Source organism: Lagopus leucura, unplaced genomic scaffold (genome assembly GCF_019238085.1).
Source record: "Lagopus leucura isolate 7727_CA_CO unplaced genomic scaffold, USGS_WTPT01 Super-Scaffold_100026, whole genome shotgun sequence".
Taxonomy (NCBI): domain Eukaryota; kingdom Metazoa; phylum Chordata; class Aves; order Galliformes; family Phasianidae; genus Lagopus; species Lagopus leucura.
This window is the reverse complement of record NW_024962277.1, coordinates 3,168,638-3,195,267: the sequence shown is the minus strand read 5'-3', so window position 1 is coordinate 3,195,267 and position 26,630 is coordinate 3,168,638. Positions and strand designations below refer to the sequence as shown.

General features: G+C 37.8%; 2 protein-coding genes across 5 annotated transcripts in view; one reads left to right on the top strand and one right to left on the bottom strand.

The window, feature by feature from the left end:
• Positions 1-1,387: 1,387 nt before the first annotated feature.
• On the top strand, positions 1,388-21,549 carry CCDC66 (coiled-coil domain containing 66). Its single transcript, XM_042880449.1, has 19 exons — positions 1,388-1,473; positions 1,768-1,832; positions 2,905-2,927; positions 4,287-4,704; positions 5,763-5,898; positions 6,049-6,152; positions 7,155-7,279; positions 8,942-9,073; positions 11,560-11,813; positions 12,177-12,261; positions 12,905-13,066; positions 13,500-13,647; positions 14,086-14,199; positions 14,799-15,271; positions 15,793-15,830; positions 16,014-16,294; positions 16,709-16,836; positions 17,560-17,646; positions 20,145-21,549. The coding sequence occupies exons 1-18, from the start codon at positions 1,463-1,465 to the stop codon at positions 17,641-17,643; spliced, it is 2,781 nt and encodes a 926-aa protein (XP_042736383.1). The 5' UTR covers positions 1,388-1,462; the 3' UTR covers positions 17,644-17,646; positions 20,145-21,549.
• Positions 19,678-26,630, bottom strand: part of TASOR (transcription activation suppressor) — a 27,737-nt gene continuing 20,784 nt past the window's right edge. For 2 of the 4 annotated variants that reach the window (XM_042880445.1, XM_042880447.1), the window contains 7 exons: positions 23,857-24,800; positions 22,997-23,119; positions 22,332-22,491; positions 21,637-21,745; positions 21,299-21,477; positions 21,060-21,215; positions 19,678-20,417 (listed from right to left, as the gene is read on the bottom strand). In XM_042880445.1, coding sequence (XP_042736379.1) covers positions 19,864-20,417; positions 21,060-21,215; positions 21,299-21,477; positions 21,637-21,745; positions 22,332-22,491; positions 22,997-23,119; positions 23,857-24,800 — 2,225 coding nt within the window. In that variant the 3' untranslated portion in view covers positions 19,678-19,863. Of the gene's footprint in view, positions 21,216-21,298; positions 21,478-21,636; positions 21,746-22,331; positions 22,492-22,996; positions 23,120-23,856; positions 24,801-26,630 lie in introns of all 4 variants that reach the window. The other 2 variants (XR_006180693.1, XM_042880448.1) reach the window with 2 other exon arrangements.

Genomic DNA, 26,630 nt, shown 5'->3' with positions numbered 1-26,630 from the left:
TAGTTTTGGTGATTCAAGAGGCCATTGGGTAAATTTATTTCCCCTAAAATACAACCATATCCATGGTATTTTTCCTTTTAAGCTAGTAAATGGATGATAAGTTTCTTCATTTAGACTAACCAAGGTTTATTATTTTTTGTGCAATATACATACAAACATATATTCAGGCAAGAAAATGGTTTCAAAGAGTTTTGATTTCTCCATGTGTATCAGAAAAAATAAAAATCTCCATCAATAAAAGTAATGCAGATGAACCCATGTATGAAGGCAAGAGTTCTGAAAACCAGGAATATTTTAGCATGCCATCAGAGTAATTGGGAAAGTGGGATGAACTCAGGCAGGGTTCAAAAGTGACTTTGTTCCAGCTTCTGTTTCTCTGTTTCACTTTTTGGTAATGTCAACAAAAATAAGTAAATGAGCTTTTTGCTGAAGGTTAGTATATTATTAACTCTGGACTTTGTATATTTACTGTAAAAGTGATATATCCTAAACAAAAGTCGCTCATATTTACTGTCTTCTGCAGCTACCAGAACTGCAGCTATGCAGTAGTCAGTATTCACACTGCTGTGTTACATTCATCTACTGTACTGTATGAATTCTTTGTAGCAGTTTGTGTACATTCTCTCACAGTCAGCATTAAATACAGAACTTAGAGGAGATGTTTTTTACTTTCAAAGCATTTCCCTGCACCATAACACTGCCACTAAGGGGATCTGAAGAGCTGGGTTTAGAGTAGATTTGTAGCTACGTCATTTAAGAACTAGTTTTAGTTACAGCTTCAAATGGCAGCATTTGATAACTATGTACGGAGGTGTGAACTGCATACTTTTAGAAAGAATTTGTTTTCACGCTTGTCTAGCAAACCACTAATACTTAATTTATAAAATATGATAAAAATCTTAGCAGATCGAAACTCATTGTTTCAGGAGCAAAAATAAAAGCCGTTTTGAACCCTTGGTAAGATGGTTTCTTTAGGGCAGTTAAACTTCTGCAGATATGTTTGAAACTATATTGCCACCTGCTGTCTCGAGCTGAAATCAGGAGGCAATTCTTTTGCCCCCCCAAAAAAAAAGATTAAAAGATTTTCACTGGAGGGTTAGGAACATGAATGTTGACTCTATTGTCCGGAAGAAAGAAAGAAAAAGAGGGCTAGTAATAAAATAAAATAGTAAGTTGCAATGTGGAACGCTTCAGAAATTGCTATGCTACAGCAGTACACAAGCAGACAGCAAGCTCTGCCTCTCTCTCTCTCTCTCTCCCTCCCCAGCCGCTCCCCGCCGCAGACTCCATCCCCCACAAGGCGCCGCTCGGCCCGGCCCCGCAGTGTGCTGGCAGCCCGTTGGCGAAGCGGGGCCCGGCGGAAGCCTATCGCCTCCCGACTCCTTGTGCGGGGCCGGCAACCGCTGTACACACAGCGCGAGCCCGGCGGCCTCTCGGGCTCCGTCGGCGGCTCGGTCGGGCCATGAACCTGGGGTAAGGAGGGAGGGACCCGGCGGCCGGGAGCGCCGCTCTGTGCGGGGCGGGACCCAGTCCCCCCCCCGCCTTAGCTCGGCGCCTCGAGGCCCGCTGGTGCCGGGGGGGGCGTGGAGCCCGTCTGGAGTGGGGGCGGGAAAGGGCCGGAGGAGCGTGAGGTGACCGCAGCGCTGCGGGCGGCGTCGGGGGAGCGCGTGCGGCGTTAGCATGAAGTGCGGGTTGTTGAAGTGCACGGATCGCACCGCTGCCTCTTCTCTGCACGGTTCCAGTCTCTTTCTTTCTCCCATTTTGCAGAGATGGGCTGAAGCTTGAAACTGAAGTGCTGGACGGGAAGCCGAGGCTGATTTTAGCCGCTTCTGGTATTTTTTGATTATTTACCTGAAGTAACCTTTCAAGCTCCGACTGATGTAATGCGAGAATTTCTGCAATTTAGTACATCTTATTGCCAGGGAAAAAGAAGCCCAGTAGCTCCGTGCTTGATTTACACAGAACTGTATTATTTCACACTTAGATATTTACAGTACTTCAGTAGCTGGTGGCTGAGGTTTATCATTTTCACTAAGCAGTTTATTTAGACCAGATCTCAGTGCTGCCACACTAGAAAAGACCATCTCATTAAAGCTTAATGATGAGCCTGTCTGAACTCTAGTTTTTTATTTATGAGGCGTGTTTATGTACAAGCACAGAACCACTTTCCCTAATTGTTCTACAGAGGCCTATGGCACCCTGGCTTGCATCAGCTGTGGTGCAGCCAGCAGGGCAGGGAACTCATTGTCCCCTTTGTCAGCCGTGGTGAGGCTGCAATTTTTTGCATTTAACAGAGGGCTGACCAGTGAGATATTACGGAATGCTTTGAGTCAAGAAGAAATGGCAGACCACTGGAGACAAAGCCTCACAACACCTCTGGAATGGCAGTGCTCTGAAAGTGCTTTCACTTAGTTCAGATGTAGCTGGCATCATTTGTTGGAATGTTCACTGGCCCTATTCATAGCACATATCATTGCCACTCACTGAGCCAGGATTTAACGCCTGCCTTTAAGAGTGACAACTTAGCATACTCTCAAATTTTAATACTTTCATCTGAATTGTAAAATATTATTAATAAGGTGTTTTGCAGACAGTCAGAACTGTTAGCATTTCTGGTGTCTAATAGGTAGTGCAAAGAAGGCATGGTACTTTTCTGTACAACTGGGAATAGGTGTCTCAAATATAGCTAGGTAGCTTTTTATTTGTGTTCCAACATATATTTGAATTTTTTATACCAAAAGAAAAACATACACATATACTGGGTAGATTTACAGGAAGGTACTTCCCCCTTCCTTACAAGATGTCTGATAACTATAATAGCTCATGAGTTTCTTAAGATTTATTTTTCAGGAAGAAGTTGCTATTAAATACTGTTCTCATATGTTTGTGTTTGCTTCCCAAAAGATAAAGCAAAGCCTGCAATGAAGGTAAGTGAAAAGAACTACATTTTATTTAGAGCACACATTATACCATTCAGTTTGTTGGCAGATAATTTTGAGAACGCATTTGAAATGTCTCAATATTTGTAATCAGTCATGTTTATGAAAAAAAAAAAAAAGGGGTATTTCTCAGGTTCATTATAGCTATGAAAAAGAATCACAGAGTATCCTCTGTTGATAGGGACCCATAAGGATCATTGAGTCCAACTCCTAGCTCCACACAGGACTACCTAAAAACCAAGGTCAGTATCTAAGAGCATTGTCCAAATGTTTCTTGGATGTCTGCAGACTTGGGGCTGTGACCACTGCCCTGAGAAGCTTCCAGTACCTGGCCACTCCCTGGTGAACAACCTGCTCCTAATATCCAATCTGAACTTCAAAAAATTCAGTAAAATATTCAACAAGTTTGAATTAAAAGTTCGGTGACAACTTCTGCCATCACAAAGTGGTTTTGTTTAGTTCCCCAGAAAGTTACAACAGTGTAGGAAATCATCTCAGTTGGAACTTTCAGAGATCTTAAAGGGATGCTGGTAAAATTTGTCTGAAATGTGTTTTACTGTCCATATAATCACATGGGCTGTGCCTGTCTGAGTAAACTGGAATGCAGTGAGCTGGAGGGACAAAGTAGATGAAAGTTTCAGTATCTGTGAGATAGTGACAAATGTACAACAAAGACCCTGGAAAGAGTAACTGTTACAGAATGGAAAAAATCAAGACTGAAATATTAGTGACTGTATGATGAACCACACTTGAAGCCATACTTCAGAAATGCCAAAGAAAATAAGAATGTTTATGACTTCTTTTAAATGTTATGCTATATAAAATTATTTTTGTGTCTTCTAAATATTCAGATTTAGGCGTTGTGTTTTCCCTTAAGGTATTTCAGGACAAGGGAAAATGATTTTAAGTTGGAGGGAGGGAAGGAAGAAGGAGGGAAGATTTAGGTTGGATGTCAAGGGGAAGTTCTTTACTGTGAGAGTGGTGAGGTGCTGGAACAGGCTGCCCAGAGAGGTTGTGGTTGCCCTGTCCCTGGAGGAGTTCAAAGCCAGATTGGATGGAGCCCTGGGCACCCTGGTCTAGTAGTAAATGTGGAGGTTGGTGGCCCAGCCTGTGGCAGGGGGGTTGGAGATTCATGATTCAACCAGGGCCATTCTGTGATGTCTAGTGCTGGTGAAGATACGTTACTGTTTTCTTATGGAGTTAGATTGTATTGATGGAAGGAAGAAGAAACGAAACACTGTTACCTGCTGCTCATAGTCCTGTTTTTGTTTGTTACTTACGAGAATTTCTCTCCTTAATGTAATATATACTGAATTTTTTCTTTTTCTTTTTTTTTTTTTTTAACAGATGGGAAATAAAGCCAAAGGGTCTAAACAGACTTTGAGAATAAGGCATACTGAGCATATGCTGAGGTCAACACGAAATGCTTGCATCAATCAGGAAAACTTAGCAAAATCAAGGAGTGGATCGAGCTTATCAGTGTCAAAAGGTGAAAGAGTGCAAGTAACTAAACCTTCCTCACGTGAAGCTACAACTAAAGATCACTCTTTGATTTTCCAAAGAGACACCACAAATAGGAAACCTGATTCTGAGAATCTTAATGTTCGAGAAAGTAAACACGAAGCTCAAAATGCACATATATCAGCTGAAGACCTAAGAAGTTTGGTGTGTTTAACACAAGAACAGCTTCAGCAGATTTTGATGATTGTAAAAGGAGAAACTAGGCACATCTCTGAGACTCCCAGTGAAAAGCAAGAGGAAATAGGTAAGATACAGTGCAGTGAAGTTTTCATACAGTTAACTGATGTTAGTTTCATGGAAACAAAGCAAAACATGAGGCTTAATTTTGAGTTGAATTCATAATTTATGTTTATTTGCAGACAGAGATACTACTCTCTAATGGTCTCAACACCACTGCTTGCTATTACAGATGTGAAATTGCCTGTGTTAGGAACCAAGCAGCTGTTAATTTTAACAGTAAGAACTAGAAATGGTTTGATAATATTCTAGTACTTTGCAGAGTAAAAAAGCAAGCAACTCTTGTCAACGTTTCATACTAAAATTGGGGGAAAAAAAAATAGTGGAAGGGCACTGAACCATTAACATCAGAATTTTGAGAACATAACCAGAATCTGAGCAACCTGCTTGAGCTGTAGATGTCCCTATGCATTGCAGGGGAGTTGGACTAGATGACCTTTAAAAGGCCTGTCCAAATCAAATGATTCCATGATTCTGTGGAAATAACTGTCATCAGCACACTCAAAAAGCCTCAGAAATGCAGGCTTTTCTGGTTGATCAAAGAGTTCAGATATTGCTGTGTATCTCAAGAGCACTCTTCAGATTTCCTTCTGACCTCAAGATGTTCATGCATCTTTCTGCTTAACTGTAATACTACTACTGAGTAGGGTTCATTCTGCAGTTTTTATGCTGACAAACATGACAACTATTATGTATCTTCCTGTATCCTTACTCTTATTTTTGGACCCATGGAAGAGGTCGACTCTGTCACCACAATCATGGCACATTGAAAGTAAGTAGGGTACAAATGTCTGAGCTCCCTGGCAAGCGTTTTTACTGTCAGTCTAGCATTCTAAGAATATCTTTGAAGTTGTAACTTGCATGTCTCAGCTGTACAAGCAGGGCAGAAAACAGGTTTGTTAAATAGTTGTGAGTTTGCAAGTCTCCTCTGTTCCTTAAGTAGTAAGGATTGAAAAATGTTTAGTGGGCACTGATGTTTTGTTTGCTTTTTGTGTGTGTATATGCATATATGTATAAATGTACAAATACGTATACATTTAGGCATGTACATTTATTCTACTACAGGCACTAGTGAGGCATCAGAGGAAACCGTTGTAGCATTGCTCCAAAACACTTGTGAAATTCCATCTGTTCCAGATGAGCCTAACTCTAATTCAAGCAGGAAAGAAGAGTCATATCCACAACCAAGAGAGAAAGTTATGTACGTAAATCTGTTATTGTCCATGAAAATTTTCTCCAATAATGAATTGCAGTTCTTAATCACAGTAAGAATTGATATAAATACTAATCAAAAAGTTATGTTTAAAATCAACAGATTTTCAAGTAATTTTTTTCTCTCCCTCACCTATAGAAAGGAGTCCTGGAAACCCGCTGACATGTTTAGTACCTTGGGTGAAAGAGAAGGAGAGAAAGCCTTATTAGAATCAAGAAAGAGCCAGTGGAAGAAGGAATTAGGTACTTACCATACACACCACTTATATTTTTATGAGTTTATGACACTAAAGACGACAACAAACTTTGCATTACTTATGCTTCTGTAAGTTCACTTATATCAGTGCAATTGCTACAGATTTGGAAGTTATCTGCTGTAAATCTCTAGAACAGATCAATTCCTAAGCCTCAAAAAAAAAAAAAAAAAAAAAAAAAAAAAAAATCTATATAAAGAAAATCTATAACTTCTTGAAAAAATACTGCTAAACAAAAGAAATATTTTCCCAAATAAGGCTGTGGGGTTTTTGTTTTGTTTGGGCTTTTTTTTTTTTTAATGCTTCATACTGTAGGAGTTGTTGGCTCCTGTTGGTTTGGTCACCCCTTCGCTCCTTGATGGCCATTGTCCTTAACAAATCACTTTGTTTCTTCTAAGGGAAAAGTGTCACCTGGTCTACAGGTATGACTGAGTACAAATTGCAGTTTGACTTTGGAACAGTTTGCAGCCCTGTCCCATCACCAGCCACAGGGAATCACTGTAGAAAGTTAAAACTGTTTAAGACAGTGCTAAAGACTCCATGACAAATGAAGCTATTTATGATTGATATACAGGAGTGTTGTTTCTACAACTTGTATGTAGATGATCTGATTACAGGGTTTGATGTTTGCAGTGTCCATTGGTTTGGCAATATTAGCATATTCTAATCTCATTAATCTTAACAAAGTGGAGATAATTGATATGCTGTGTTTCTCATTGATAGTTGTTAAGCCTTCAGGGTTTTGTAGTCTTCTCAGACAGATTACCCTGTTACCCCTACACCTCTGGACAGAGGCTCAGTGGCCATCATCTTAAGAGCAAAGTCACGTTTGAACTGGTAGGTCACACAGTGGTGACTATCGTGTAGTCCATTTGACAATCACAATTGTAGGGATGACAGGCCTATCTTATTTTAATAAATGCATCTACATGTCTGTATTAGGAATTTTTACTAAAGTTTCGTGCATTTTCCCACACTTCCTTTCCTGAAGATGAACAGGTAGCACTGAAGAAGAAACTGAAAGAAACCTTGGAAGGAGATGTGATTTATTTAGGGGCAAAATCTGGCAATGATAAAAACCATACAGAAAAAATGGAAACAGCTGACCCAGATAAGGTAAGGCTATCTATAAACACTGAAAAACAGAGTTTTGACAGCACCGTCACAGAACTCTTGAGCTCTTAATTCATACAAGATTTTCTTTTCTGTACAGATCCAATGTTAACAGGAAGCAGAATCAGATTTCAGTGGTTAGTTTAAGCTCTTTGATGGCATGATGTGATGCAGCTCCCTATATCAAACTTAGCTTTTGCTCCAATTTTAGTTTTATCAGTTATATGAAGTATCACTACCAACCTCTTCCTTTCCTTGCGTGTTGATTACTATGAGGTATGAATCTATTCCAATTATGATTTGAAGCATAATGAAGTGGTTATATAATAATAAATATATAATTATTTACATTGTTCATTAGCTCTCTAGTATACCTAATGGCTTACATAATATTAAGCATAGCATTTTGATTTTAACTTGCCTTTCACGTAGTCAGGTGTAACTGTGAAAATGGCATGTCAGATAAAACATGACTTTGAGGAGGCTGCTGTCAAACAGGTGGTTTTTATCCACTGTCAGTTGTAAAAATAAATGGCATCTTTTGGCATAATTCAGTATTCCTAGAAAAAAAATTATCACCCTTCCCCGATAAGAGTTTGTTTCGTTTTGCACATAAGTAAAAACTACTGCATATGACATGCTTAATTACAGGTGTTGACTGAGGTTCTAATGGGTAGCAGCTTCTAGAAAATTGGTTTATTTGTTTTGCATACATTAAAGGCTATTTAATTCAAAACAAAAAGAAAAGCAACAAAAAAACTAAATAAATCAATAAGTGGTCACTTTGCGGACACTGTTCTCAGCTCACCAGTTGTCAGTTGCGCAGCATTTGTTTTAGGGGTAAGATTTTAACTTGCATGCAGTTACGGGTTGTTGTTTTTTTCCTTATTTATTGATAACAGATGTATAACTGCTGTAGTTCTTTTAGACCAAAATAATTCAGTAGATCATTGTGCTCTAGCTAGAGCATTGTGTCTGAATGCCTATCAAAATATGGGTAGTTCAAAGACTTGAGTATAATTAAAGGCTGAAATGAAGAACACTACTTGGTGTTAACTGAATTTTTATTTAGCTTTTAGGCATATGTTAAAGAAATAGATTAAGTGGGAACGTATCAAAAACAGAACCACAAGAAAAAAAAAAAAAAGTTTTGGTGCAAAAAAGCTTAAGAAATTGGGTTTGAAAAGACAGTGACAGAATGTTTTTTCTCAGATAGCATTGAAAATTCTCAGTGTCACTGGAGTCTCTGATATTATATGGATATCCATTAATAATTGAGAAGACAGAAGGTGCTATGTAGAATTTACTTGAATCAGCTAATGATGTAATGATCATGGGGTGAATCTACCTGAAACACAGGCTGAGAAGTGTCTACAGCAATAAGGAAGAAGGATTTTTGTTCACGTTGTCTGGATCAAGAGGCTGATGGTTCAAGTTAGAATAAGGTTGAATGACTTAGCATCTTTGTAACAATTGAAGCATTTTTATGGAACAGGCAAGCACTTAGTAAAGTTACAAGCTTACATTCATTGCTTGTGCAAGAGAACAGCCTAATTCTGCCTGAAGTAACTGAAGGCACAGTTTCCTGACACGTCTTTGTTATGTGGCTGGACAATGTAGTGAATTTTGGCTACAAGTAATAGACAAGCATATATCTTATTACAGGAAGTTGTGCTACAGGAGCGACCTTTGAGTGCTTTGAAGCATGAGCAACAGAAGAAGTGGCTTGAAGAGCTGGACAAACAGAAGGAAGAAGCTAAGCTACGAAAAATAGAAGAAAAAATGAATTTATCAAAGGTAAGTGGCTTAGAGAGACTTAGAACTGTGGCTTAGAATAAGAAGAACTTGCTGTTTCTATTTTTGTTCTTCTAAGAAATAAAAATTGAAGTCTTAGACTTAAGAACTAGTTGCAAAGATATAATGAAATGTTCTATGTCCAGTTTTTCATCATAAGATCACAGGACAGTCACTGAACGCTCAGGCAGTAGGTGTTGCAGCATTTGCCTGGCAGAGGACAACATGCCTAGTTTGGTGTGTTAAAGTACTTGCTGTGGAGATGAAAATAGTGGTATTATTATAACCCCCATGGTTTGAAAGGAACAGGGGATGTAAGGTCTTGCAGAGACACTAGTGAGACACCTTGTAAAAAATAAACTTCCTGTAAGTTACTGAAGGAGATGAGAAGAAATTGTTAAGAGACACCCACTGTGCATCACAGAGGTATTCAGATCCTGTTTCTGGAAATACTATTTTGATACATGCTTCTGAAGCTTTTTAAACAATTGTTCACCCAGAAGGATTAAAGAAAACAGCCCTACCTTTTGTAACCTTCAGTTTTTCCAGGCTGTTGAATGTAGATCTTTTACACTGGATCTCAAAGGAAACTTGCCCATATGATTTGTTTGAAGTTCAGTTAAGTGAAGAGACTTCTAATACTGTCACTGTTGGCTGATCTGGGCAATGTATCTCATACACCTTCAGGTTCTTATTATGGAAAAGTGAGATACTTCCTTTGTTACTATTTCTACCTTATTTCTGATCTTAAGGTTAGTGAAGTATTCTACATTCTTATACAGACCAACATAGTCTTCCAAAGTCTCTTCATCTATCTCTTGAAATGAAGAAACACACAGCAAGACTGTAGTGTTGTTAGAACCCTGATTTCCAAATTACTGTAAGAAGGTTTAAGCCGGGTCGTATCTGTTACCATGTATGATAAATGTTCACCACGCTCCGTGTTGGCAGCTAACAGGAACCTCTGTTACCACAACTCACCTCATAGGAGTGTTTGTAATCTGTGGCCTTTATCAGTACGCAATAGTTTTTACTCTGAGCTGAAGTATTTATTGCAGCAGTCACACAATTCCTATACAGAAAAGCATTATCTCAATTCTATGGCTCACAATAATAGAAACTTTCTACCCATCCTCTAAAATAAAACAAAAAATAATTAAAAAAAGAAACACCAACAACACAAACCCCAAAAACCAAACCAGCAAAACAAACCAACCCCACCTTGTTGCTAAGGTCAGTTACATACTTACAGCATAAATCTTCTCTTTTCCTGGGCCGCTGAGGGAACTGAATTTCCTTTGCAAATGGGACGTTTTGTAGCTCTGAAGATAACGCAGCTGTAAAAGATTCCTGCCTTGGCTGCCATGTTTTTTAATTTGCTGGGTGTGGCACAAGGAGATGGCTGCAGTTACCAACTTGACAGTAAGCTACTTCCAGCCTCTTGAAAGAAAACTGCACATATTTAATCTTTTTTTTTCTTCATCTTCCTGTTTGCATCTCATGTTACAATCTGAACCTTTCTGTACTGCAGACTCACATAACACAGATATTTAACTTCTCTGATACGTTTGCACATCAACGTGTTTAAAGGGAAGGCAAAATTTACTTTGGAATGGGAGAAAGATTCATTTGGATGCTTATTAAGATTATGTTATTGCTTCTTTTAAAATAGGCATAAAACTTCTCTTCAAGAAGGGATTCTTTCTGGTTTAAAGAATGTAGTCCTGGAAAGCTTTAAATAGAGAATGTTAAGTGCATTCTGCCAAAAAGAAATGTAGAAGTATTCATCTTACAGTCTTCTCAGACAAACAATTATACTGCTCAGAAGAAAAAATGTTCTCAGTACCTATAGCAAAAACAAAGGTGCTTTATGTAAAACGTCCAGCTGCAAAAATGGAGCTGTAAAGACAAGGCCCTGTGATATGGAAGGGAGTCTTAAAAAGTCACCTCTACAGAAGTCTCGGGTGCTTTGTTAGGATTGGATTCTTAAAAGAATGAAAGAGATTCTGGGAGAGTGTTTATTTTATAATAGGCCTGTCAGGAAAACAAGAAGGTGTAAAGTAGTATCTCTACCCAAAGCACAGTAATTCTGCTGCTGTCCATGTTTGAAGTGGTGTGGGTAAATGTGAGTGAGTGTAAAACCGTTCATGTTATCAACTTATTCTTTGACTTTTTTTTTTTTTACTTTTTTTTTTCTTCACTTTCTACTTTCTGGTTTGTTTGTATTTACTGAAAATATATTAGAAGCACTTTACTGCTGACCAGGTGTATTGATCCACAGCATAATTTCTGCTCCGATTTGCATTTTAAGCAACAGAAACACTTTGGTTTTCCATCTAAGGAATGAACTGTTCTGTGTGTTGTAACTCCGTAACAAAGATTTTCAACTGTTGGTGTTGTACAAAATGTGTTGTCTCTTTTGTTAACCGTGCTTTGTAGAAAATGTAATTGAGCACATTTCCGTTTTTTGTTGCTTCATATTTATTTAGGCTGAAGAGCATGACAGATGGGCAATGCATTTTGATTCTTTAAAGAACCACCTTAATACTAACGCACAACACCCCTTAAATGGAATGTACAAAAAGCAGCCTGAAAGTCTTTGCCTGTCACCTGACCCTAAGGAGCTGACTGCTTTTGTTCACCCTTTCTCACCTGCAGCTTTAGGCAACTTCATGCCCTCAAAAGTGGAAAATGCAGAAAGAGGTGCTAAAAACAGTGCTTTGGATCACAGTCAGAAAACCAGGTGAGTGAACTTTGTAAGGACAATCATCTTCCCATCCTGTTCACTTCTGGTACTCCTTAGAAACTAAATAAATATTTGAATAAGATGCCTTAAATCTGATCTTTAGATCTTATTCATTTGGCTTCTGCTTTTTTCAGAATTGCACATGGTTTCACTTTTGAAATATGCATATGCTTCCATTATTCATTAATAAAATTTACTGCGAGTAACCTTATTTATTTCCCTTAATAAATTTAATAATTAATACAATGCAGTTTCATCAATATGAAAAAATTACTTGTAATCTAGGAATTCTAATTAAAGAAGGCATTTGGATTTATTCTTTATGATAAGAAAGCCACATACGTGTTTCTTTCTTTGTAGTTTCCTTCGTTCAATGACAGCTCTCCTGGATCCTGCACAGATTGAAGAGAGAGACAGACGGCGGCAGAAGCAGTTAGAACATCAGGTGGGTTTCTGTTTTAAGGTCTAGAGCTATTTTAGTGAGAAAATGGAAAAAAAAGTGAATAAAGCATGATAATTTAATAACAGACTTCAGATATAGAAATAGACTTCATATTACGTCTACACATGATTAGTAGTGTTCCACTCAGCCTCTATGTTTTTTTAATATTTATATTCGTTGATTGTATTTCTGTTACTGAATTCTTGGCTCAGAATGATGCAGTGTAGCCTTTAGAACTCCAGTAAGATTTGTGTGTTTTTTTTCAGTCTCTGCTACCATCAAGAGGACTGATATTTGCATACACCTGTTCTGTGAACTTTACAATGAAAACATAAAAAGAGACTTTTGTTTATCTCTGAGTATTTTGTCTTCAGACTGCTTTGCTGGGCTGATGGTTCTAAAAAACAGTGGGAAGGCAACTAGCCATATTTTGAGAAATTGTAAGAAAAAAAGCATTTGAAGTACTTTCTAGTTAATAGCATGATCTGTTAGACTGCTATTTTCCCTGCTACTGTCACATATATTAATACATTGTCTTCATTTTTTTATCTTTCCAAATTCAAGTATCATGGCTGTACACAGAAGAATACAAGTAACCTGCTTCTAATGCCTTTACTTTCATTCTACTTTCTTATGATACCACTAGAAAGCAATAATGGCTCAGGTAGAAGAAAAGCGGAAGAAGAAACAACTGGAAGAAGAGAAGAGAAAATTGGAGGAACAAGAGGAAGAACAGCGCCTAGCACGAGAAAAAGAACTGATGCAGAAACAGTTTGAAGAAGATCTGCTTAAACAAAAACAGAAGGAGGTGGGCTTTTGTGTTTTGCTCAGTGCAGAGGGATGGAAATCTTTTACTGACTTGTCTGAATGTAGTGAAGTTAAATATTGCAGGTAGTGGGAAGACCTGTGAGGTAAAAAATGCAGGTGTAATTTCAATTAAAGCAGAAATATGCATTTTAAATGCAGATTTTAAATACAAAAAATACATGTGTAGCTCTTTCAGGCTAGGATTGAACAGCTTCGTTAGTACAGCAGAGCTTCTGACTTTACCATTTAAAAGTTACATGTAAGGTATTGCATCCAACTCAGCTAGTTTTTGGTTTGTTTCTGTTTGTTTAAGACGCTTCACTCAAAGCAAGAAGATATTTTGACATTATTTATGTAAACATTTGGGATGATACGGAGATGACACGATCATATTCTCAAAATAAATTCCCACATTTACTTTTTTTTTTTTTAAGGAACTTGTGGTTCTGAAAACAAATGAGCTCTATCAGACAATGCAGAAAGCTCAAGAATTAGCCCAGAGATTAAAACAGGAACAGCGCATCCAGGATTTGGCTCAGAGGGGACATGACATTTCAAAACTTCAGAAGAGTCTTGGTGGGGGTGAGTTCTGCCATTCTGCTGGTCAGTTTGCCTCTCCCTTTGGTGTGGGTGTGCAAACTGTGAGTGGGTTTTTTTTCCCATTTTTGTAGTAGGCCTGAAATTGCTCCTTTGCTTCAGAAACCAAATTTAATTTTAGCTTATTTAAAGAATCTTTCCAATAATATCAATGTTCTAATGCAGTGAATGCCATATCTTAGTAATCTTCAAATGCTACGTTACATAAAGGAAGAAATACAAGGCTGTTATCAGGAATGCATGTGGAATATTCAGACCTACAAAGGATTGGCTTGATTTTCAGTGAAACAGGCAGTATTTTAGGATCTGAATCACAATTCTCAATCTTTGCTTTGAGCTCTAAGCTAGAATAGTCTGATAACATGATAGCATAGCTTAAATAAAATATATGCTGCTACATGAAAAAAATTTGATTGTTTTCAGGTGGCAGTGAATTTGAAAACTGTAATACTGATGCTTCACATCAAAGTCCTAATTTCTCTGCTGCCATTAACACTGATCAGCAGACATCTCGGAAAGACACTGCTGTACAGACAGGTAAGAAGTCCTTCAGTTTGGTCACCTGATGTACCTTACAGACAGGCAGCAGGACAGCTAATTTGTGTAACTGCAACGGGGCCAAATCGTTGTCATTCAAAATGGAATAAAATTGAAAATACATGCTTGGACAGACTCACGCTCCTGGAAATATAATAATATATCACTGTGTTCTTCTAAATCAATTGTATGTCTTTATTGGTACCTGCCCATTACAAATTCATATCAGCCACTCTGAAGTAGTGTTGGCTTACAGTCATGGCCATAAGCCATGCAGGACTAAATTTATTAAGGAATTGCAGCATGTATAGTTGTAGTCTTCAGGCTTGTATCACGTGCACTGGTATTGAGCTGGAATGTGTTCTTAATGAATCCTTTATTAAGGACAAGAAACATTGTCAGTAATCCTGGAGTAGGAATACTAGACCCATTAGAAAATTAAAGCTTATATTCAGATATTTAGAAAAGCTTTTTACAGTTGTTGCTACTTACCCAAACAGAATCTTCTTCCCACTTGAAAAGTGAAAGCTTTTTTCTTTCTATTTGTTTAGGCCAAATGTTTGAATAGTTTACTCTTAGATCTAATATACTTTTTTTAGATGACTGTACTACTTCAGCATACATTGATGCAGCTGAGGAAAGAACTTCATGTTGTGGGTCACCGGATATTTCCATAGAATATAAAGAAACCTCTAATAGCAAAAAATATCAGAAAGAAATGCAGTATACAGATAAAAACAGAATTTCAGGACAAGAGAATGGTGACATCCACAGTGAGCTGTATGAACAATATGCAAGAAAAGAAAGACAAGTTAAACCTTCAGAAAAACCTGGCAAAAGACCTGACTGGAACATAAACAAGCCTGAGAAAAGATACATTCCAGCATCAGAAAGATACCCCAAACCACTGCAGAAACAGAGGGAAGAAAATAAAGTAAGACGACAAATGGAGCTGCTTCAGTTGGTAGAAAGAAATACGCCTGGGAATCTCTACCAAAAAAGGGGTTGTTGCTCAGATGGGTCTCCTTCACCTCATGAAGAACTGAAGAATAAGGGACATAGAATCAGAAAGGTAACTATTTTTTCTCTAAGAACAGTGATTAATACTTTTTTTTAAGACTTACTTCACTCAGCTCTGGTTGGATATAATTCAATCTCTGAGAGTTTTCCTACCACCTCTCCTTTGTGTGAAGACCAGTATTACAGCAGTTTTGTTCAGCGTGGTTGGAAGAACATTAAATTTTTGTGGCTTAACTTTCAGTATTAGTTCAATCTTCCAAAGTGTATATTCGCTTTATTGATAATCATTATAGATTTATTAAGAAGTGTGTACAACTTCTGCTTGTGCCTTGAGCTCCATAGACGTAGAGAAGCAGACAGAACAAATAGATAGAAGAACTTACTAGTTTAACCGAGTTTGTAGATACTACAAGTCTCTTTAATGCATGTCTTCGATAATATCTGTCTCCTGTGAGAGCTCAGATCATACAGTCCTCTCAGAATTTCAGAACAAACTTTTGTAATATGAGTGTTTAATATATTAAACATCAAGTTTTGTACTCATGGTTTTGACTTTTGTTTTTTTTTTCCCAGGAAGAACAACTCCGTAAGAATCATTTGAATGAAGAAAGGTATGTCAATATTCTGCATTAATGAATTTATAGTGAAATATGTACATTTTTCTTTCCTGATTTTTAATCTTTGTTATGAACTTAGATTCATCCAGTTGGCCACTGTAGTGCATAATGTTTTCTCTCCACTGTTTATCAAGCTTTTGTGGGTGCTTTTACATTAACTGGAATTGTTTCATACAGATCTGACTCACCACCTGTTCCAGCGGTTAAGAATAGATTACAAGTACAACAAAAACAGATATGCACCAGGAAATTGGAAGTATATAACAACAGTAGAAGAGAGAAAAATACCAAGGCAGATGTGCAGCAGAAGAGCTTCCCTCCTGCGCTTCCAGAAGCTGGACGACCTCCTTCTTCACAGTTCATTCCATACGTTCGAACAAACGAAGTGTATTATCTCGATCCAGATGCACCAGTGACCAGACCTTCAACACACGGCCCACAGTATCGACAGTGTAATGGTACTGCAGTGTGTTGTGATCTGATTCGTGTAGAAGAGATGGTGCAGCACCTCGGTTTGAAGTTCTGCGCTTTGTTCCATTTGCTTTTACTGAATTTTGCCATAACCTGTTTTTGTCAGAGCGCTGTACAGAAAGCCTGTGCAACCAAAACACAAAGCACAAATTCATAAAAGAAAAAAACCAACATTTTTAATTCTTTTGTCTTTTTTTGTTTAGCGAAATCTAATTGCACTTCTCTGGTACTGGTACATACAGCTTTTGGTTTCAGGAATCTAAGTGGTATTTGACTTAGTGATCATAATAAAATAGCAACCCAAACTTGATTTCTACAAGTTGTGAAAGTCTACTACTTCAGAATTTGAACAAATTTATAAGTGTGTTGTTTACTAATTTCATATATGTATTTATTTTTAGATTCTTACCAAGTGCCACGACAGATTTTTAGCTCTGATCACACTAGAGATCCTCTTCTAAATCCTGATGTAGTTAAAATAAGAGAGAGACAACAAGCGATTCTAAAAGGACTGTCAGAACTACGGCAGGTAAGTGAGAAGTCATTGCACAAGCACATGTGTGCATACATACTAAGGTCAAAATGAACATTGCAAACTAGTACACAGTCACAAACGTTAGTCTTTAAGCCATTTTTTTCCATCATGTATGATTGGACCCTGACCTCTACCTTTATTTCTCTGTATTAATTTTGCTTTAGTAAATGCATTGCTTCCACCTTTGGACTCTCCATAGTCTCTCTTCAAGGAGTCTTTGGTCATCAGATTAACTATGAAACAGTGGAGAATTTTAGAAAACTTGAAACCAGGGGAATGGCTTTGTTAGCCTAACTGAATACCTGGAGGCATGCTCATACATAGCTGTTATGTGTTACATGCATGTATCATGCAGTTGCAGCTGTTTTTACTTCAGGGTTTCTTCATTTTCTAGTAGCTGTGAAAGCCATTAACAAAGTGGGAACCTTTTAGCTTTTGTGGGTAAACATGCAGCAGCACATCCTAATACTTGTGACACTGTTCTAGGTCAAACAGTAATGCTGCCTTAGAACGTATGTAATGTTAGCACTGTAAGCCAGTACCTGTCAACCCAAATTCCTTCCCTTCTGAGCGTGCTGTGTTGTCCTGCTGGAAGCTGTGCACTTAAAAAGCAATGCATCTTAACAAATTGTTTTAAAGTAAAAAGCAGTGGCATGTTATTAGTTCAGACTGCTTGAAGGAGGCAGAGCATTCACATTCCTATTCCGTTCATTTCAGGGCCTCCTGCAGAAGCAAAAGGAGTTGGAGTCAGGTCTAATTCCTGTTAAAGCTCAAGAAGAGAACTTTATTTCACCATTTTGAAAGGTACTTAAGACTGTACTGAATTATTTGAATGTAGAAGCACAGCATTTTGCTACTGTAATTGTGAACTATCTATATTATTTTTATTAAATAAATTATTATGCAATTTTTGATAGGATTACAGGGTCACTTTACTTTTACTATTACTTTTCAACACGAAAATAAATTTAACTACATTTTCAGAATGGTCCTTGTGCTGCCTGAAGACACGTCCCTTTAGTATAGACACCAAAAGACTGTGAAAAGTTGCTACCTGGATTGTTGTGGTACTGTGCATTTTTTTTTTAATAAATAAGATTCACAATTCATTGTGAATGGCTTTAAGAGAGGGGATAGATATTTTTAAATACAGGAAACAGATTGTACTTTATTATCCATTATATTATCATTATATTCAATATTTACCACTGCAGAAATGCTGTCTCCCACCCCAACTGAAAGAGGATAGTGACACTTAATATGGTAATGGACTGAGTCCACGACAGCAGAATTCAGTTTAAAGAAGTCAGTTTAAAAACAAAGGTCTGAACAGCTCAGCATTCAATGCTTCCTCCTTCCTGGAGTTAAACATTAGATTCATTTCCTTTTGGGCTTCAAGATACAGGATAATTTGAGGTAGAAGAATTTTTCTTCTAGAGGTTCTGCAGAAGGTGCCTAATCAGAATTCATTTTAGTTGAGATACATGATAAAATACTACAAAACACCCAAACTGAGTTTTTTCAGCAGCAACTGTTCTAAAAAATAGAATATGAAAGTATCTTACCAGCAGCAGCTAAGGGAATGAAAGCAGACTCTGTCCTCTCCACTTGCATGCCAAGTCTCGTACAAGGTGAGCCCACAGTTGACGACGGACTTGGTAGAATGGTTTTCCACAAAGTCCATTCAAGTTTGTTGATAAAGAGACAAGAGTACTTACATGTAAGTGGTAAGGGGCAGAGGTATATACCAGTCTTGTCATGGTTTGTCCTTAATTTAAGGAAGTGAGTCAAACAAGCATTCAAGACTGAATGGTGTTTTCTCTGCTTTTACAAAGCCTGTAATTTTTAACCAATTCTATATAGGCCAACTAACTTTGAGTTTACAGTTATGTAGTTTCAAACACTATTACCCATTTCTAAACCACCCGTCATTCAAACACTAAGATCAAATTACAAAACAGCAAAGAAGTACGACGTTAGACAATTTGAAAACAAGTAAACACAGAAGTCAGCACATTAGCATATGTAAAAACACAAATTGTACCACGGGTAGCAGTGAGACAACCCCAGCTGTGTACCTTCAAGTTACTGTTACCCAGCAGCCTTAGTGAGATGATGCATGAGCTGAGTCAAATAAAGACTTGCCTCAGGAAAGTAAGGTTAACTCAGCACATGTGAAATTTGAAAGGTCAAGCTAAAAAAAAAGATAGAACTCTACATGCAGAGTAATACCAAATCTAAGAAGCAGGAAAGCACCAGGAATCACTGTGCAGGAGGAAGTAGGGCAGGAGGCAGGTTGAATTACTGAGGTCACTAAAACATCCCTGCTGTAGTTATAAGGGGAAGATACAAGTTTTAAGATCATTCTGATATTGCTCTAGTAATTACACCAAGTGAACTGCTAGTTATGAAGTAAAGTTTGGCTACGTTTCTTTTGTATTTTGAAGACAGCATAAAAACCACAGACAAGGCAGCATGTTAGCAAGTCCCTTGTGCATTAACAGTTTATTTTGTTTCTGTAATGGAACTGCACCATTTGTTAATCTACTTGAGGTATTTTGCCAAAATCCAGTAAATAAAATAACTACACTGCCTTATAGCTATGTAAAAACATTCGTACAAAATTGTGTCAAATAAATACATACGTTTTGATATTTATGTAAAGAAAAGTGAATTGGATACTTACAGTTAAAAAAACTCGCCATTTCATATATTTTAGGCAAACATTCAATTTTACATTAAAACAGACTTCAAACTGAAACCTATGTACAGGTCAAATACAAATGTAGAAACTTAAAAGTGCCAACAACCAAGATAATTCAAGTACAATAAATGTTAAAAATATATATTTATTTCAATTTTCAGATGCTTCCAACAGGTGCAGGCCATCACGGTTTAAATAAGATCAGAAAAAACTTTGAGATAAAGGACAAGAAATGTTTTGTTCCAGAATAAAATAGAAATTGTTAATCCAACGTTTTAGAAACAGGAAGTCCACAGCAACTTATAAAAAAGACAAGTTTATTTCCGTTTTGAATATGGCCTGGAAGAATCACAGTTTTTATCCCAACCACCAGGCAGTGACGATTTCTCTGTATCCCTGCTCTGACTGTAAGCAGATAGAAAATAACTGCCCCCTTCTTGGTTTTGACTTGTAGAAGGTGGGTATGTTGTTCCCAGGAAAGTCTGATGGGTGAGCACGTTGAAGTGACTGAACTGATGAGACATGTTTAATGGTCTGCTGTAAACCTGGAAATTATTGAAAGGAGCTCGTTCAACTGAACTGTGTTTTTCTCCTTCAGCAGAGCGCGTTGTAGAAACCGGAGTAACTGGCTGTCTCTCTTCCATGTCAATTTTAGAAGACTTTTCCATCAAACTCTTTCGTGATTCAGGAGATAACTCTGACACACAGCTCTTTTTTGCATCTACTCCCTGTGAGCTCTCGGTCTCAGTCTGCAAAGTTTCCAAATGGGTATCGTATTTAGAGGCATCATTGCAGATTTCTATTTGTGATGCTTCATCCCCTGAATCCAGAGACATGTCCTCCTCATCCTTTACATCATTTTCTACATGAACTGCATTAAAAAAAGAAAAAGAAATTCCTATTCTATTGAAATACAAACTTTTGTTAGAAAATTTACACACTACTCACGGAGTGTTATGCTTCAGGTCTGCAAGTCCAGTATCACTTAAGTCTTGGTCTTCTGCCACTCTTGTTCACTTACTCAACATACACACTTAACCCTCTGATTCCAGTTATTCCGATGCTAAAAGCTTCTGAGCATTGTGTTCATGTTTAGTGTTGGGAAACCCCAACTCCAATGGGGTTTATGTCAAAACAGCATCTAAAGTTACACAGGAGGTCAGTATTTGATCAGACAATTACAGGACTACAACTCCCACTACCTCAGGTGTTTGTCTAGTTTCTGAGCCACCTTAACGATGACAGCTTATCCTTCTGAAAACAGACAGCCACACCTTTTTGGCATATGCCTGCTTTCCAGGATAGCTTGTTAGCCTGTAATTCTGTATTTAAGATCTCCTTTGGTGCTCCATCCCTGCTGCTGTTCCCCCTTAATTTAAAGCAGTAGCTTAAGAGCTGGGCTGGGTTTTCTTTACAATCTCTCACATTCATTTACACAAAGACACTAATTCAAGGACCTCCACCCCACACCTCTAATTAGCTGAAGAAACGATGAATGTTTTTAATGTATTACCTGATTGTCTTTCCTGAGCAGAGGGAGATGGGCTGTCTTCTTCATTAACTGAGTTGTGATACCCAACAAGACTTGTAAAATTTTGCATGAAGTCATCGACAGTAGCAACAACTATGCCATTATCAGCATAATTTGAAAGTGGCTTGAGATTCTTTTCTAAATACATAGAAGGACACTTTGTATTACGATTTAGCACTACTACCGTAAGAGGGAGAAAGATAGTCATATTTGTTTGTAACCTGTTAAGAAGACAACGTGTCGCTGTTGTATGTTTTGAGACTGAAGCCTGATAAGACATTCTAATTCTGGTGCATTTCGAGTTTGTGAATCACAGTTATGGTAAGACAGAATTTCAACCAAGTGCTTCTTCTGATAGGTGTTCAGCAGGGTCAGCAGACTCAGGGCGTTAGCATTCAGTCTGTGATGGAAAAAAATATCAGACATTTGATGTAAGGTCACTCTAAACATTAAAATTCAGTTAAAAGATGAACATAACATTAAGTTCAACTTCACTGAGATTTTGAGAGTATAACTAAAGCTGAGGATTTTAGCAACTGTATGAAAGACCACTGCTTACCTCCCCAGCTCTTTAAGTTTTTTTTGCATTTTGCAGTGGACTTTCCAGTGCCATTTTCCATCTGGGGTATTGAGATCCTCCAGAAACTGTAAGAACTGTTTTAGTTTATCTGTTCAGGAGATAAGATAAATTTCACAATCAGCAAACTGAAAAACACTGTTTCAACATATACATAAAAGAGGAGAGATATTTTGGTTTTTTGAGTTTTCACCAAAGCAGTTACACAACTATGAGCACTGCCCCAATACTTTAGGTTTTATTCCTAGATGATTAGCCAACAAAAATATTCCAAAGCAGAGAGGTTTTGCTTTGAAGCCTAGCAGTGGTATCTGCTTTCAAAACAGCTGATTTAGTCAGCATGATCTGCCTTCTTAAAATATCTATGAGATCTGGTAACTAAAGATAAATATTCAATTTCAGATATAGAAAATTCGAAAGAACACAGATTTCCAGTAGCTTTTTTACCACATTATTCATGGTTCTGAGTAAGGAATAAAAGGCCTTGTATACATAGTAGACAAACTTCAAAAGCCAAGATCTCCATGTTCACACATTCTCCAGACAGGCCAGTGAGTAAAAGATTCAGGTTCTCCAAAAAATTCACATCAGCTCTGAGTAAGACAGTTTTCTCATATCTTTAGAGTTCTGCCTTTTCTTGTCTGTGTTTTTATAGCTCCAGAAAGCATCACACTTACCTGTTGTGATGCTCTCTGGATTAAGGACAGATTCATCTGACACAACAAAGCCACCCGACATGAAGAGTTCATTGTAAGTGTGATTTTTCACATCGTCCAAACTATCGACACCCGCAAAGCTGACACAAGAAAGCTTCTTCAAAGTTACTAAGCCTGGTACCTGTTTAAAAATCCAAAGGGGTACACAAGGGAAAAGAAAACAAAGATTGTAGCTAAAAAATAGATGAAGAATCTTCTTGTCAAACTTTAAAACATATCTAAAAATTATTTTTAATCTCTTGCTTTAGGGGGTGCTCCCAAAAACATTACAGGTGTTGGTTCAGGGATACCTAATGTCACTTTAACAGCTGCCTTCGCTTGCTGTCACAGCAGTAGAGAACTAGAAACAGAACTACTGGAGCCTCAACAGAACTTAACAAGGACTAGGAAAAAGTACTAATTGCTAAAATGCACCAGAAGTATTCATCACCAACAATGTGCAGGTACAAGTAGTTATGGGTATGTGATCTAATAGGACTGGACACGACCACAATTTTGTTTCTTTGAAAAGGCAGCTAATCAGACTGTTGTTTAAATATTAAGAGAGTAGCCTTGCTCACAGTGAGTTCTTCTGGCTATGCTTTGACAGTTGTTTTCTGTGGTACACATTTACTTATGTGAAATACCTTATGGATGAGGTTGTCGATGTCTTCATTTTGAATAATTATCAACAGTTTATCTAAAGCAGCTCTTCTTTTTAGGAACTGTTCTGGATGGCACTCTGTATTACCTAACTTAGTAAGATACTCCTGACACCACAGAAGGAGATAGGGGGGGAAAAAAAGAAAGGGAAAAGCTCATTAAGCCAAAGCATTCTCCAGAAGATGACAACATTAATAAGTTTCCCATTCAAATGAATTCCAGAGAGACAACTATTTTTGTCTTTCTGATGCATTAAGCAGAAGAAACGGGCTACTTCAGCAGGTCGGTCAGTCTTACAGAGTAGCACGGATGTGGCCAGCTGACAAGCTGACAGTCTTTTAAGACTGCATGAAGTTTCAAGAAAACATGAATTTTTATAACTTCCATCTTGCACATTTAAATGCAGAATAACAGCAATCTCTAGAGCTACCCGGACAATTAACCAAAGGGGGAAAAGAAAGAAGGAAAAAAAAAACAAACCCACACCACCACACATAACATCTTAGCAAGGATATGTGAAAATATCATCATACTCTTTCCAAAAACGTCCTCCCACAAGCCTAACCCTTCTGGCTGCACCTGCACAAAGACCCAAACTCCAACCAGTTCTGCTTTTCGAACAATAAGAATTAGGTAAATGCCAAATCAAGACAGACTGTCTGACAGCCTCAAACCAGAACTGTGGCAGGGCAGCCTGTTTTCGCCATTCACTGTAACAATTCAAACCTTTGTGAAACAAATTTTAGACTCCCTTTTGTTTCAAGTCCAGTTTTATAAATTCTGGTTTGAAAGCCACACCACTCTATTTAAACACTACAGAGAGGCTGAAATGGAACACATTTACCTTGATTTCTTTGCAGAGAATGCTTTCCTCCTCTTCGTGAATATAAAATTTCACAGTGTTTTTCTGTACATCTTTAATAATTTCAACCAAACTGTTAAAAACTTCAGGTTTTAACTGGCTGATAAAATCAGAAAGAGCTGGTTGGTTTGAAATGTTTAAGTTCTCCGGGGATTTCTGAGTCTTTTCTGGTGACTCCATCCAATTACCACTGGAAGGTGTCTGATCAGACGTCAGCACAGCTTCTGCTTTAGCATTCACGTGTTCTACTTCTTCCTTCACTATGGACAAGCTCGCTGACTGCTGCTCAACAGAATCAACATCTTCCACCACACTGTTACACGACGGCTCTGTTAACAGCGCCGTGTCAGAGTCCCTGCAGACAGGTAACACCTTGGGTGGAGGCTTCGCTGCAGCACCCTGAACTACTTCTGCTGATGCAGAACTACAGTAAATTGATGGAGTACGTCTGGTGCACGAAGAGGACAAAACAACACTCTTCATTTTCTCACTCAGTGTCTCTACATATTCTTGCACAGAAACCTCTGATGTCTGTAAACATACATATTCAGAAAATCTCATTATCCTCTCTTGGCCCAAGATGACTGGTGTGAACATACCACTCACATAAGAAATATTTTTTTCCTGCAAAATTTCCTGAATCTTTTTTACAAAGAGACTGTATTCTTCTAATATTACAGTCTCTACTATTGCACTTATGGAATGCTGTGTTGTAAAAGGGTGATCTGCTAGCTCACATTCATCTTCAAGTTTCTCCACTTGTCTTGTATAAAGTCCATCTTCTGCTGTCCCCTTTTGTGTGTCTGAAAATGGAGAGTATGGAAACTGATAATCGTAACTTCTCTGTCTATTTATTACCCGGGGGTCACTGGGGAAGGCATCCTTTGGTGGTAAACACACCAGCGGTTCTTCTGGTGATTTCAGACCTATACAGGAAGAGTTCATCATCATCATCATCTCATGTTGGAAAGTGACAGCAGATATAGCACAACCTAAAAAATACAGGCTTTTGGTTTTCGTTTCTTCAAATCTAACAAAGTTATAAGCAGAAAACCAGAAGATTTCTGTAGCAGAGGCAGTAACCAAAACAGCATTAGCCATTTTTAAAAGTTAGTGTTCTTCTGGAATTGACTTGGAATCGGATTTAGAAGTTAAATGCACTCCCTAATCTGAAGCCCATCCACATCTCAAAGGAAAACATTTGCCACTAGCAGGATCTCTTTTGCATGGTATCAACATCATCTCACAGTTACTTCATACCTCTACAGAAACCAGAAGTGTTCCATTTTATTTCCTTCATCAATAAAACTACATGTTCTTCCTTCATCCTTCAAAGCTCAACCTTGCAGTCAAAGCAAATTTCTAATTTTCTTTATAAACACTACGAACAGATATAAATCAGGCAATTTCAATTTGAACCTGGTTTTCTGTTGCTCTGTGACTTTAGCATACTTCAGCATATTGCAGCAGAACTGCCAGGTCACAGCCTAAGCCAGTGGTTGAGCACCAGGTGAGAAGGCAGGGCGAACCCAAGCAGGGCACCTGAGTGACCAGAAGGAGCCTGGATCTGCCCCTCCTCACTCTCATTTAAGGGGTAGCTCTCTCTCCAAGAAGTAGACAGAAACTGCACTTCTCTCAAATTGTCAGTGGTTGTTGGAAGGACTGAGCTCATTTTTTCTTCTTCTTCTAACAGTCCACAGCGCTCATGGCTCAGTAGAAGGCACTGTCATCACTTTCCTCTGCCTCACACATGTCAGTTTAGTTTAGAAGAATTAGGGAAATTCAGTATCAGATCATGATGTTAACAGAGTAACTCACTTTGAGCTTGTTAGATGTAAGCTACTATATATGAGGCTATATATATGATACTTGAGCTACTGAACACTTACTAACCTACACTACTGTAATTAAGAAATAGTATTATAAGGAACTCTTAGCAGGAAGATTTGAAATTGTTATAGCTTTAAATTTGATGCTGTTTTCATGTAACATCTTACATTTTGTTACAGGCAGTTACAAACCAATTTTACCAGTGAAAGAAGAAACACATAATTCACTCGTGCTTATTTAAGAATTTCTGTAACAATGGGATTAGGAAAAAGTCTTCACGATACACACTAAGAACACATACTGGACTGATTAGCTTTTTTCAAATGCTATTATTTAGTTTTCTGGAAATAAATATTGCTTTAAAAACAAAAAGGGAGGGAGAGGGGGAGAGGACAGGGGAGAAGGAGAAAGGGAAGAGATTAAGACCTGTAAAAAAACTGCAAAGATCTTCTAACAGAAAGATGCTGCTGGATATAAATACCACTCCAATGTATTTGTGTAAGTTTATTTTGTAATTTAAAATAGAGCTGCCTTGACTGAAATAGAATTTCCTGAAGGCAGTGCCCTTCACAGACATACACCGTTGGGTCACAGGTCTCCATGCACACATGAAAAAAAAATGCATCAGCAGGTAGTAAAACACAAATATAGAATTCAACAGCTTTGAAGCACGAATGACTTCATATTCTTCCTCAGTAATACGGTGTAACCAAATATGTGAAATAAACAAGAAAAAAATCCTGCCAGAAAGCAACCTTAGAAAAAAGAGCGGTTTAAGAGCTTATTACTGTTCTTGCAGACTAAGACTCAGATTTTTCACTGCTTAGAAGAATTCTTTCTACAGCATCTCCACTCTGGAGTCTATTTTGAAATCAAATTCAAAATACACATGACAAAGAAAGTATCCTATTTTTTAGCATCTAAGA

Bases quoted from the DNA above. Each gene is read 5' to 3' on its own strand.
- CCDC66 (XM_042880449.1), top strand. The intron at 5,899-6,048 runs GTACGTAAATCT...CCTCACCTATAG, and splicing joins CAACCAAGAGAGAAAGTTAT to AAAGGAGTCCTGGAAACCCG. The intron at 7,280-8,941 runs GTAAGGCTATCT...ATCTTATTACAG, and splicing joins AAACAGCTGACCCAGATAAG to GAAGTTGTGCTACAGGAGCG.